Genomic DNA, 13,255 nt, shown 5'->3' with positions numbered 1-13,255 from the left:
ACCTTAAACTATTCTGAGATCTAAGTGTTTACTAGCAAATAATGTAAAAGTAATGGCCTAAAAGGAAGCATTCAGCACAGGCCGAAAACAGAAAACAACTTTGCTTGATTGTTCTTTACCTTATCGATTTCATGCAAGAAAGCCTTGCCAAACATAAGACATTAAAAATAACAAATGTGAAAACACTTCCTTAACAACTAGCAGACACAACCTTTCTGGATGCTTTCTAGTGCTCTATTGTATTTGTAAGTCACTTTCAAAATCAGAATGGGTTTTCTTACAACTCTATTTACATCCTTTATACCTCACTTCTTAGTTCAATTCACCCCCTTTCTTGATCTTTAGTGGAAGCAGTCAGTGTTTACACATTTTCAAAGAATGTATTTGATTACCAGGAAAAAAACTGATGGAGAAGCATAACTGAAATGTTTGTGCAGGCTGTGTGAGTAATCGAAAAGCCAGCCAAGTCCTGTTCTTGTAGAATACCAGGAATGGATTTCCTCACCTGTTTGCTGGAGTATTTCACAGAAGAGCAGAGCTTCCAGGTTGATGAAAAGTATAAGAATTCACATAACTTTTCATCACTTATGCTATTAATAAACTTTAAAAGAATGAAGGAATAGTGAATACCTCATGAATGAAGGTGGTCCCAGAAGTGCTGTGGTTCGGAATGGATTCTTTTACACTTGTTCCAGGACAAAACAGAACTTTGCAGAATGCTGAAACGTAGATCCTACACATGACAGAAACAAAGAATTTCCTGTTAAAATCAGGAAAGCTACATAAAGCATTGTATAGTTAAATTATGTGAAAATGCCGTGCTAATAATGTAGACAAAAAATGTTAAACCCAGAGTTTGCAGTGGTTAAGTTATGTGAAAGGCCTTTAAAAGGGGAGTTAAATATTCAGAGGTACAGTTTTAATTTTCTTAAAACTGTATCTCTAAATATTTACCTGCTAGTTATGAATGAAGCAAATGCAGCTTTTTTCCCTTTCTCTGTAAAAGTAACAACAAAAAATAAACCTGCTAAACAGTCCTAAATATTTCTAGAAAATGTATTATACAGTGTGCTACAGACTTAATAAATCTATAGAGCTGTTCTAAGAGATTACATATATCTGCCTTAATGTTTTGCTCTTTACAAAACCATGTTTGTTTTTCTCAGGTCAGAAAGTTACTGTCCATGACAAAACAGAAATTAACCTGGTCTCCTTCCGTCGTACAATTTATCTTGCTATTCAGTCAAGGTAAATATAATATAGTTTGTCCACCTATGAGTATAGTTCTTTTGAAATGGATGAACTGGAATTTCTTTTTAAATTCTTTTTTTAGTGTGCAATAAAAAAAAAAAGGCAGGGAAATGTTCTTTATGGAGCCTGACCTAATTGTATAAAGCAGACTGTTTTGACAAATGGGTACCCAAATTCTCATTCTAAGATAAATCCTGTTTGTTTCAAGTTGTTTGCGTAGTGCATTGGGACTTTTCTCTGAGGATTGCTGTAATCAAAACTTTTCTGAGTGAACAAAAGTCAATGATCTTCAGGTTATACGGCATCTTAAGAATTTCTGAAAAAAAGTGTGACTCTGAAAGTACAGGTGCTGTAGACTTCCTCCACTTCTAAGAGTAAGGAATTCTGCAGCATAGTACTCCTTAGGCCTGTTACCATCTGCATTGTTTGGAAAATAAGTATACAGATACCAACCCTGAAGCGTACTGTATTTGTGTTCATCTTGGGAATGAAATCCCCTTGCAGTACATGGCACAAATAATCAGAACGTGGTGGTATAGCTCCTGTGTTGCCTGGGCGAAAGGAGAGATTAATCTGTTGTGTGCCACTCAATTCTGTTGTTGAAAGTAGGCATGGCCCACAATATTCTGCAGGTCTGAACCTGCATGAGTGGTGAGATAATGTAGTTGTGGTATTGATCATTAGACAAATGAATTAATACTATACTGAGATGTACAAAAGGCACTCTATATTTCTCAAAGTTACCATTGAATACTTTCTTGCTATACTTAAGTTTGTTCGTCTTATACTTAGGTGGGGTGAGGTACTGGTAGCTAAAGGCTTTCAACATGCAAGAACAGGAGTGCAAAGAGGAGAGTGTGGTATATACTGGCTGAAACACAGTGCTTGCATTTCAGTGTTTTTCATGATGTGCAAAATGAGCTCATGTTTGTGTTTTGCTAAGATTTGTAAGATGATGTAATAGTAATAATGACCCGAGTCACCTCGTTTTCAGGTTGTCTGCAAATGTAGTAACCTTGGATTAATTTTCGCATATAAACTCATGAAATATAAAATGTTTATTAAAAAACCCCACAACAACCAAAAACCAACAAAACAGTCTGCTTTTTGAATATTAATGAGAGACTTTATTTCAAAACGGTTGAAGTTTCAGCACCAGCAGTCAATTCTGAAATGTTTTTAGTATAGTGTATATTGCACAGATAATGAGAAGTACTTTTTCTATTATTGCAGCTTAGACTTTGAAGAATGTGCTCACAAATTGCTGAAGATGGACTTTCCTGAAAGTCAGACTGTAAGCCTTACTTATTCTTTTTTGTTACAAACATTATTAAGAAATAGTACTGTGGTAGTATCTAGAATCCTTACTTTTGTCCTGGGACCTAGTTTGTATAGCAAGCAGGTGAATGAGAGTGATGCCTTACAGATGTTGTTCCTTAAAATGAGTCTTACAACCTTTAGAGCAAATAGGCTGACACATATTTCATAAGACATTTGTCTTATGCAATTGGATCCTCTGTCAAGCAGTTCAAATCGTAGGGTCATTTAGGTTGGAAAAGACCCTTAAGATCATAAAGTCCAACAATTAACCTAGCACTGCCAAGTCCACCACTAAACCATGTCCCTAAGAAGCATCACGCTTACATGTTGTTTAAATATCTCAGGGATGGTGACTCAACCACTTCCCTGGGCAGCCTGTCCCAGTGCTTGAGAACCCTTTTGGTGAAGAATTTTCTCCTGCTATCCCATCTAAACCTCCCCTGGCACAACTAGAGGCCATTTCCTCATGTCCTATTGCTTCTTACCTGGGAGAAGAGACCAACACCCACCTGGCTTCAGGCAGTTGTAGAGTGTGATAAGGTCTTCCCTCAGTCTCCTTTTCTCCAGACTAAACCCCAGTTCCCTCAGCCCCTCCTCATAAGACTTCTGCTCTAGACCCTTCACCAGCTTCATTGCCCTTCTTTGGACACAGCCCCTCAATGTCCTTCTTGTAGTGAGGGGCCCAAAACTGAACACGGTACTCAAGGTACAGCCTCACCAGTACTGAGTACAGGGCAATGATGACTTCCCTAGTCCTGCTGGCCACCCTGTTTCTGATAAGCACCAGGATTCTGTTGACCTCGGCCACCTGGGCACACTGCTGGCTCATATTCAGCTGGCTATTGACAAATAACCCCAGGTCCTTTTCTGCCAGGCAGCTTGCCAGCCACTCTTCCCCAAGCCTGTAGCATTGCATGGGGTTGTTGTGACCCAAGTGATTGCTTTGTTGTAATCTTTGGAGATCATAAGACAATATCTGTTTTGTCCTCAGACACTATGTGTAAGATCAATACAAATGGTATGTTTTCAAGGAAAGGAAACTGTCCTTCAGCTGGTACTTACACTAGATCCTGGTAGAATGTCAATACTCATCTAATAATATAAACAGTTTTTCAGTCAGATGTAAGCTATCATCATGGGAGTTGCACTTGAGGGCTGTTCGTTTTCTTGTGGTTTTAATTATCACTATTCTGTTTTATTTGAAACTGTGTAGAAGCAACTTTATTAGCGTAATAGTAACTAGTAAGTGGAGATCTAGGCTACAGTGAGGTGTTCTTTGAAAACTTGGTTTAATCTAGTAATCAGAAATTGGTTTTTCTATTCTTTTTTCAGTTCTTGTACTATTTTGTTACTAAGCAGTTTACATGGAAGTAAACTAAGAATTCAGATGATTGTGTATTTTCTTACCTAATTCTTTAATTCTGTGCATGAAATGCAATACTAAGCATGCATAGGATTATAATTCTCAGTGAAGCATAACCCGAAGAATTGTAAAGAGAAAAAAATCCTGTCTTCCAGCAAATCAGTTCAGCTCTAAAGAATAGAGAGAACAATCTAGAATATATGTACCAGATCATACAATGGAGACGTAACTTGTGTAACGCTGCTTGTTAGGTAACTGCTCAGAGAACCACTCAACTGTTGGTATTTAATACCATTGTGATCTCTGTCAACTACTAACTATTCTGTGGGCAAGATCTGCTCAGAAAAAATAGATTTAATGGGGGAAGAAAGAAAACAAACCCCAAAAAACAACCAATTAGTCAGAATCTTAGGTGTATAAAAAAAGTGGATTTTCATTCAGCACTTTATTTGATATTTTTGGGATTTGATGACTTATTTGCTGCCAGGTTATTTTATTTTTATTTGCAGTAAGTGAAGGATTCACTGAAAGCAAAAGAATCAGACATACACAGATGAATTTAAAGTGTTACTTTTCATATACTTTGAGGTGCTAATTTACTAAATATTTTTTTTTTTGTATTACATAATCCTGTGAAGGGCTTTATTTCTGTCTCATCTTTGAGCAACTTTATATTTCCCCTATCAATCACAAATTAAAAATACATGAATGTTACTCTGTACAAAAAATAAATGTGCAAACATGTTTGGGATTTTTTTCTGCTGCACTGCAAACAAAAACTGTTATTCCTAATTTTGTAGGAGAGCTCTCGGATCAACTCCCAGATCTAGTTTTGAGACTTAAGTAAATTAAATATATACGGAACTGTTGGGAATCGATTAAATACAATGCAAACTAATTTAGAGTACAGTAGCTGTGTGACCAGCAGCACTATAATCTCTGAAATGTTGCTACTGACTTTCATGTCTCTTTAGAGAGCAAATGATTGGAGGAGACAAAATACGATATCCCGCTAGCTGTCTAGTCAAGTCTCTAGGCAATATTACTTTGTTCCGTTAACATCTCATTCCAACAGATTCTTTGCTATCACTTTGTGCTTTGGAAAATGTGCAAAATTCACTAAGCATCACAGTTTTTAATATTAAAATTTATAGCATTCTTTGAGAACTACTACATTTAGATTAATAAGAATTTATGTATTTGAATATTACAGTTTGTAGCAATTTATTTTGGAATCTGAGGTGATGTAGTGATGATTCAGCTGTAATTGCTATGAATGAGATGCTTTTAAAATGCAAAAGTGTTATTTTTGGCATTTTGTGTGGGTGGAAGTATATGTCTATCTAAAGAGATAAATCAGTATCAACCTATGATTCAGTACTAGTTGTAGGAATTACTACAATTCAAGGTTCAAAACTCCTGTAAAACTGCATCGTCTTATCACATGTGGCATCTTCTTTGTGCCAATTTCTTTTTCCCCCCCAATAATTATCATTACTTTTCACCTCACCTTAATCAGAGATGTGAGAGCTTTGACTTGCTCATTGTGTAGACTTACAGCTCTGAAGGAGTGTTTATGGGGGCAAAAAGGAAGAAAACAAGGTTTCCTGATCAGTGTGAGAGCAGAAAGTACAGCATGACACAGACAAAATTATTCAAGGATTTATGGGGCTCGAGTCTGTGTGGATAAAAACCGGAATGCACTCAACAGGAATTTCTGGTTGAATTAACTACCAGGTTTTAAACAAGGAAAATAATCTTTTATTCTTTCAAGCTCATACCTTCTGATTGAAGCCTTTAGCAAATTGATTTCCCCTGCCTTCATTATCAAAACAAATGACAAGATTATTTTTGAGCCATAAAAAGCACTTTTTTGGGTCTCTCTTACTGAAGGCTTCAGCAACCTGTATTGCAGGATGATGTGTCTTTATAATTTCTTTGCACCTTATGACTCAAAGCTTTAACCAGCCTTGAGAAATTCCTGAAACGTTTGCTGAACTCTTGGGTGACTCTTCAAAGTTTGTTTATGCTTGTAAGAAAACTGCAATTTATGTTGTGTAGTAGAGGTGATAATGTCATGGCTGGTTGTTTCTTACGGTGAAGACCCTGTAGGTAAGAGCTCAAGCTCTATGCCAACGTCTACTACAAATGGTGATTATCATGAAAAGCAGGTATTTTGTCACTGACTGTTTTCCACAGGTTTTGAGTACTGAAGTGTCGATTAAATACAACTTAAAAACCTAAAGACAGACATGAAGAACAGCTTTGAAACTATACAGTATTAACGACTTTCTTGCAGGTTAATTGTTCCAGAAACCTTTATTTACAGAGACTTTTGGCGTGATTTGGTGGGGCTGAGTTCAGGAATATATTTAGTAGTTTTTATCAGTGGTTGAATTATCAAATTACCATGTCACGTTAACTGCTGTGCAACACAAGTGTTTTGTATGCTTAATACCAGTAATGGATCTGTCGCACAGCTCTGACTGGCAGAAAGAGGATTAAGGTTCAAATGGATCATCTATGGAACAGAACAACATAATACTGCTTTTTGGCATTGCAGTTTAGTACCGGGTACTGAGGGGAATGTTGGCAGCCTTTTTTTTTATTTACTAGCCTAAAATTGTGTTCTAGCTTGAGATTAACACATTTTTTTCATTTTGCCATGAACTGAAATGCTGCTTTTTCAGAAGTGAATGATGCTGTTAAACATCCATCTTCCATTTCCCATCCAATTTACATGCAGTTAATTTTTAGTCTCTAGCTGTATATTCTCCTTCCTCAAAATACTAATTTCCATCTCCTTGTCCTTTTTATTTTTTTTCCCACACCCTTTTTTTGGGTGAAAAGTTTGCGTACTACAGTGTCTCATTTTTCTTTCTCTAGAAAACACCTTTTCTTTCAGCACTTTTCCAGGTTCACAAGCTTAGGTTTTGTTTCCAGCTTTCCAGTTTTTCTTTTTTTCCTTGACTCTTTCATTCATTTATTTTTGCTCCAGCATTTTGGAAATATAATACCTGCTTCTTGTATCTGGACCTTGTCTTAGTTTAATCCTCCTGATTACACTTGATCTGGTTCTCGCCCTTTCTAATCTTTTTGTAGATGACTCCAGCATGTTCAATGTCTGTCTTCTGTATCAAAAGGGCCCTTCTTTAGTCATTAAAAATTAAATCTCCTAAAATGTATAATTTTATTTTGTATTTTATTAATCTTTGATAGATGTAAGCAATGTGCTTTCTTGGTTATCTTTTGTGGTTTTTTGTAACCTTTTGGGTTTCTTCTGTCTGTATCCTTTTTTGGCATGTCATGGTTACCTTAAATGAGGAGAAGCATTACTCCTCTGTGGTTTTACATTGTCTGTTTAATATAAATGTCCCAAAGCCACTTTGAAACTCTCTTGTCACAAATTTTCTTCCTGATCCTTTTTCACAGTCTTCTATATTACAGATTTTTAGGATCCCTCTGTGTGTGATGTTTTGTAGATCCTTTCCTGTTCCACCACTGTTTCTTAAAAGAAATCTTGTAACTTTTTTTCAGTTCTATTATGAGAATTTTTCCTAAATCTATTACTAAAAGCCTCTTCAGGTTAAATTTGGGTTTTTTTGTTACTCTGTTTCTTACGACTTCAGCAGATTAAATGGTATTGCTATCTTCCTGGCTCTGACTTTTTTTTTATTTTTTTCCCCCCCTTTGTTTCGGACATGTCTTCTGAATTCTTGTCCAGGTATGAAAACCTTCTACATTTTACTACTTTACTATCTCTTGTGTTGACATCCATCCCCACTTGAGAAGTAGGTTCCAAATGGATTCTTGCTAACCTAGCATGCCTCATTTTCAGATCTGTGAATGTCGTTACTGTAACTCAGATGTGAAGACAATTGTATGCATCTCCTGTGCATTGGAACTCTCTCGTACTCTTCCATGTGGATTCTTAAGCTTTAACAATGCTTGTTGTTGTTGTTGATTTGACTGACTTTGGTATCTTAGTTCTGCTCTTCTGCATTAAGTGGTAATATTTAAGTAGTCAAATACTCAGAATTTAATTCTCATGTGTTATTCTGATTATTTTTTTTAAGGAAAAAAGAAATTCAAATATTTGAAATTCTTCCTTTTAACAATAAATAGGAGGAGGCTAGCTTTCTTGGCATTATTTTAGACCCAGCTGAAGCCTGCAGATCAAAAGTTGAAAAAGTTTGTAGTCTGTACTGCAGCCGGTGAGAAGCTGTTCTAAACAAGCCCTACAGTTGCTTCTTTGGGCATATGTTCAGCCTTGGCAGAGCACACTATTTCTGTTTTTAAAAAAGTACTGTTATTATCTGTGTTAAAGCTGCATTAATCCCATGCATTACCAAAGAAGAAAATTTAAATAAATTAAAACTGTAGTTAGGGGAGTATGGTATTACCAGTTGTTCTGGCTTCTGAACTGTGAGGAAAGCACATAAACAAGTCCGACTAAAATGTCAGAAACAGGCTTTTTACTTTATGCTTTCCCTTAAGAAATTTTTGTTGCCTCTGTTCTTGGTGGAGTACATTTCAGTTTCTAATGTTTTTAGTTGAAAGAGAGAGTCGAGGATCCTCACAATAATGCAAATCTAGACAGGAGTGACAACTACTTAGCTAGAGAATTGATCTATCTTTAGGAAAACATACATGAGGAACATAGATTTTTTTTTTTTTAAGATGCTACTTCCCACAGAATACTTAATTTTAAAAGGTTCTTAGCATCATTCAAGCTGAGAGCAGAAAGGCAAATGTCTTACCTTGTTACCCAGTCTCCCTCAAGGAAGGGGAGTGGGGACGACCAACCAAAAAAACAGCCAACCATAATGTGCCTAAACCAGATTGGCTTTCAGGCTTTTGTTCCTTTTTTTGGTTGTGGTGAGAACTAAACTTGTATACAGCAATGCTTGGAACTTTGCTAAATTAAATTAGAGCCCCTTCTGTAAGGATATCTGCCCCTCAATGTAGTTACCCCATGCAAAGGTCATGGGTCACAGGGTATTTATTTTTTTACTTGAAAAGAGAAAAGTTATTGTAGGCACAACCTTCTTGAAATAACTATGCATTTGACACATTTTCATTTTTACAGGATGGTGTCACACTTGCTCAAAACAGCCCTAGTTGGAGGAGTGGGGGTGTCAGTGTCTCTCTTGTGCTATTTATGCATCGAGTCTTGAAGATAACAAGTATTTATTTTGACTTGACATTCAGTGAGATTGTAGTCCAGGAAACTGGTATAGAGTGGGATAGTCTAAAGCTGATGATTATGTTTTGATCAAGCTGATGATTTCTTAGATTCATCGGTTTCCTTTGTTACTGTAGGGCATTGCAACTGGTAGGGTTGGCAACTGCACCATGATTAGTTCACAGGCTTGCTGCTGCCTGGGAAAGATGATCATCCTCAAGATTTTCTGTCTTTTGAAGGAGGACTTTTGTGGGCCTGAGATGCTGAATCAATCTGAATTTTCATAATTTAGCAATTAAAAAAAAAAAAGTCCGTAGCAGTAACTGACATTAAGGTTATAAAAGTATGCTTAATTACAGTACTGTTAATGCATAAACTTCCTTTATTTCCCTGCTTCTTTTGTTGTTGTTAATGTCTGGAAGTATGAGCCTAATGACATGATACATCTGATTTTCTGAATCGTATATATACTATTTTAGCCTGGGCTATCATAGCATTTAGTTCAGATTACCCCTTGTCCTATTAAATTTAACTGTACTTCTTTTCAAGTACATTGCCATAAATCTGCAAGTTCCATCAAAATCAGAATGATCTTGTTCTCAAATTGCTCATCTGAACATCAGTGTGGCTCAAGACATTAGTTATCTTAATTTACAGATGTTTTAGTATGATAAATAACAGTAAAATAAGAATTTATATTATGTAATACATAATTTTTAAAAATTCTTAATTCTTTAAAAACATTTATAGCTGAATGTTGTAATATATTTCAAAACTTTGGAAAAGCTGGCCCGCGGCCTGATTTCCTTTGTGTTGAAAAGGACTGTGTGTGCTTGTAGCTGTTTCTTAATCCAAGGTGCAGTAACCAATCCTTATGTACAGGACATAGTTTCTTAAACTGTTTGGCTCTTTTGACCTTTATGATCCTGGGAATATTTTTGACAGTCCATCAGTTTACAGGGTGTTTATTGAGTACATAAGATACAGAGGTTAGCTTATACGGCTTGTGAATAATATCTTTAAAATGGAAATAATATATTTGATGCCAGAGATGTGTAGATCACAAGCAATCTGATGTCTGTTCCTGCAGAGTCTTCCAAAGGTCTTCGTGTTATCAGTAGCCTTGAGTTTGAAGTAGGTCCACACTCCCACTAGAAATTTGACTTTGACATTTTTCAAGTCAAAGTGTTGATTTGTATACTTGTTTATGTTATGTTACTGTCTGGTCATTTTACACTGATGAAAACTTTTACAGATTACATAGTATTTTAGACCTGGTTTTCATAAATGTAGGAGCCTCAGAAGACTACAATGTCAAAAAAACCCCACCCCGCTTCTGAGCGCTCTATAGCTAGGATATATGAAACTTTGATAGACAAGGTCTTGCTGCTTCGGTGGCTTTAATTTGTGTGACATCAGTGTAATCCATGAAGATACAGAACATCAGGAAATGCATGTATTGGTGCAGAATCTGGATATTGAGGTAAAATTTGGAAAGACCCATTTGTGGAATCAGTTTACCTTCTTTCTCTCCAGTTAATAAGGTAGGTTATGTTTTAAAAAGTGCTCCCTTAAATACACGATATCTATTAGATAAGATTATTTTAAGCATATGCTCATAAGTTTTAGTGAGTTTAAATTTTTCAGGTCTTACCAATTTTTTTTCTTTTGCTACCAGAAAATATTTAAAAAAAAAAATCTAAGACTAATTTTCAATTATCTTGAGTGCTTAAAGCTTTATTGTATTTTGGAAAATAGGCTGCATATATTCTATAAATGTGACAGGTGATGTTTATGTTAAAATATTTCCAATAAGCACAAGATAGTTTTCTATAATTGCATATCTTTATGGCATTAAATATACTAATGAGGTAAAAATAGCCAGTTTCATTATATAATTGGGAAGCACATTGCCCTTCCTGTATATGTTGTGGTACATGATGATGTCTACAGAATGAAGGTATAGAATACATACAGAATCATAGAATGATTTGGGTGTGAAGGGATCTCAAAAGATCATCTAGTTCCATGCCATGGGCAGGGATACCCTCCACTAGACCAGGTTGCCCAAAGCCCTACCCAACCTTGAGGGGACTTGCACAACTTCTCTGGGCAATGTGTCCCAGTGCCTCACCACCCTCACAATATAGATCTCCCCTCCTTCAGCTTAAGGCCATTACCCCTTGTCCTATTGCTACATGCCCTTGTGAACAGTCCCTTTCCAGCTTTCTTTTGTGTGTTACTGATAACAGGCATTAGCTAGAATTCTGGGTGGACTTTGATCTTCCAAACGTGTGTATGCATTTAACCTAAGGAGATGGAATTCCTCACATTACCTCAGTGACATCATTTAAAATTGTTGCATGTGTAGCCTTCAGGTAGAAGGGAAGCGGATACAGCGGGGCTTTAATTTGTTATTTCACCAGACTCGTGCGTGCGTGTGTTGCAGGCTTGTAGCAGCATGATTAAAAATATATCTATCCTTAGATCCAGTTAATGATTTCTGTGTTATATGTTATAGGTCTGATTTGTGCAAGATTTTTGATAACCGTATTGAGCTTTAAGCACACATTGCTCTAAGCATAAAACGAGCTGAGGTAAAAAATGGTAAATAAAGGGACAGTAAAATTTTGAGAGAGACCGTTAGCTGACCAAACACAGGACAGACCTGGAGACAGTATAGTAGCTGTCAAAAACATTGCACATAGTTTGCCCAGAAGCCACCTGCCTAGTGAAACACTTTCCATGGCTTTGCCAGCCGTGGCTCGAAGTGGTAATTCTACGAATAAAGAAGAAGAAGAGGAGAGATGCTGGAAAAAATAGGTGCATATGATGGTTACACACATTGAAATATGCAGCAGTAGAGAGAGCTCTAAGGTATTAAGCGGAAGTAAAATACACTTCAGCTGAGAGGAAAAAGGAAAAACATACCATCTGTAAAAGCAGTATGTATGTATAAATGTATAAAATGCAAGGCACAAATTTCATATAATTCTAATTTCACATTGATTTAAACCAACCTATGTCCTTTACTGTGTTTGCTTCCAGCAAATCAATTCCCTTGGTTCCTTGTATGATTGTAGAAACCAAGTGCTGGGATTGATAGTTTTCTATTTTAAGGAGCTGCATTAGGTGCGAATGTCTCATGATTGCTTCAGCTTGTGTATGCTGTGGATGGACCAAAGCTGCATGGCTGGCAAGGGAGGGGAGGTGGAAAATGTGTTGCTCTTGGGGGGCAGCTCCGAAATAGCAGTCTTAGCTGAATGCAAACATTAAAGAAATAGCAAAAAATAAGGGAAGAAGAAATGGGGGGGGGGGGGAACCTAGTAACTGTATAAATAAACCCATGATCAGGAGGGAGTGAGAAAGAAGCTGCTAAAGCAACTCAGCTATCTGCAGTGAGCGTAGCCTTTGTGTGAAGCCGGGAGAATACAGAGTGGGCAGAGTATGCCTGTTTTTTAAAATGGTAAAGCTGGGGAAAAAAGCAGGTCCGATTTTTCGTGTCTTCCTAGTTTATCCTTCAGCATCTCTAAATGTACCCTGATACTTGCCATATTAGGTTAAGCCATGGTCTGTCTAAACCATTATCCTGTTTGGGTAAGAGCTAGTAGGAAATGTTTAGGCAGAACTGTAAGAAAAGCAGTGTATTTAAAGGAGCTTTCTCCTTATCTTCTGTCTTAGCAGTTTTGGGAAGTGCCATGTTTTTTCCATGATACAATAATGAATTAAAGATCTTTACAAAAGATCATTCACCATCTGTATGGGATGTCAGATATTTTCAAGGCATTTTACTTCATGATTGGGTAGCTATACATACTTTCTTAACTAAGCTGAATAATCACTTGTTGAGCATTGTACGAAAACTGTTGGAACAACATGGTATATAAATTGCCTGTAAAATCAGGAAACAAATTCATTGTGTTCTTTACAGCAAGTGATGGACTAAAAAACAAGCTCTTCCTGCCATAAACATCACCAGAAGTGTTATCATTGGGAGCATGGAAATGAGTTAACTAACCTTTAATGCTATAAATGAAGCTAGAATTATGTGAACTTGTTGCATCTCTCAAAAAATAATTAAGTCATTTGAAAGTTTGTTAATTTTTAATCTGGAAGGCAGTTCCTCTAGACCTAAC

General features: G+C 36.5%; 1 protein-coding gene and 1 pseudogene across 5 annotated transcripts in view; one reads left to right on the top strand and one right to left on the bottom strand.

Moving 5' to 3' along the window:
• The window catches only part of CWC22 (CWC22 spliceosome associated protein homolog), a 279,751-nt gene that overhangs the window by 256,557 nt on the left and 9,939 nt on the right, over window positions 1-13,255 (top strand). For all 5 annotated transcript variants that reach the window (XM_054829280.1, XM_054829282.1, XM_054829277.1 and 2 more), the window contains exons 13-14: window positions 1,167-1,248; window positions 2,485-2,545. In XM_054829280.1, coding sequence (XP_054685255.1) covers window positions 1,167-1,248; window positions 2,485-2,545 — 143 coding nt within the window. The remainder of the gene's footprint in view (window positions 1-1,166; window positions 1,249-2,484; window positions 2,546-13,255) is intronic.
• LOC129207810 (uncharacterized) lies at window positions 2,729-9,010 on the bottom strand (annotated as a pseudogene).

The sequence above is a fragment of the Grus americana genome, chromosome 6 (assembly GCF_028858705.1).
Source record: "Grus americana isolate bGruAme1 chromosome 6, bGruAme1.mat, whole genome shotgun sequence".
NCBI lineage: Eukaryota > Metazoa > Chordata > Aves > Gruiformes > Gruidae > Grus > Grus americana.
Note: the sequence above shows the minus strand (reverse complement) of the source record. Positions and strands in the feature narration are given on the sequence as shown.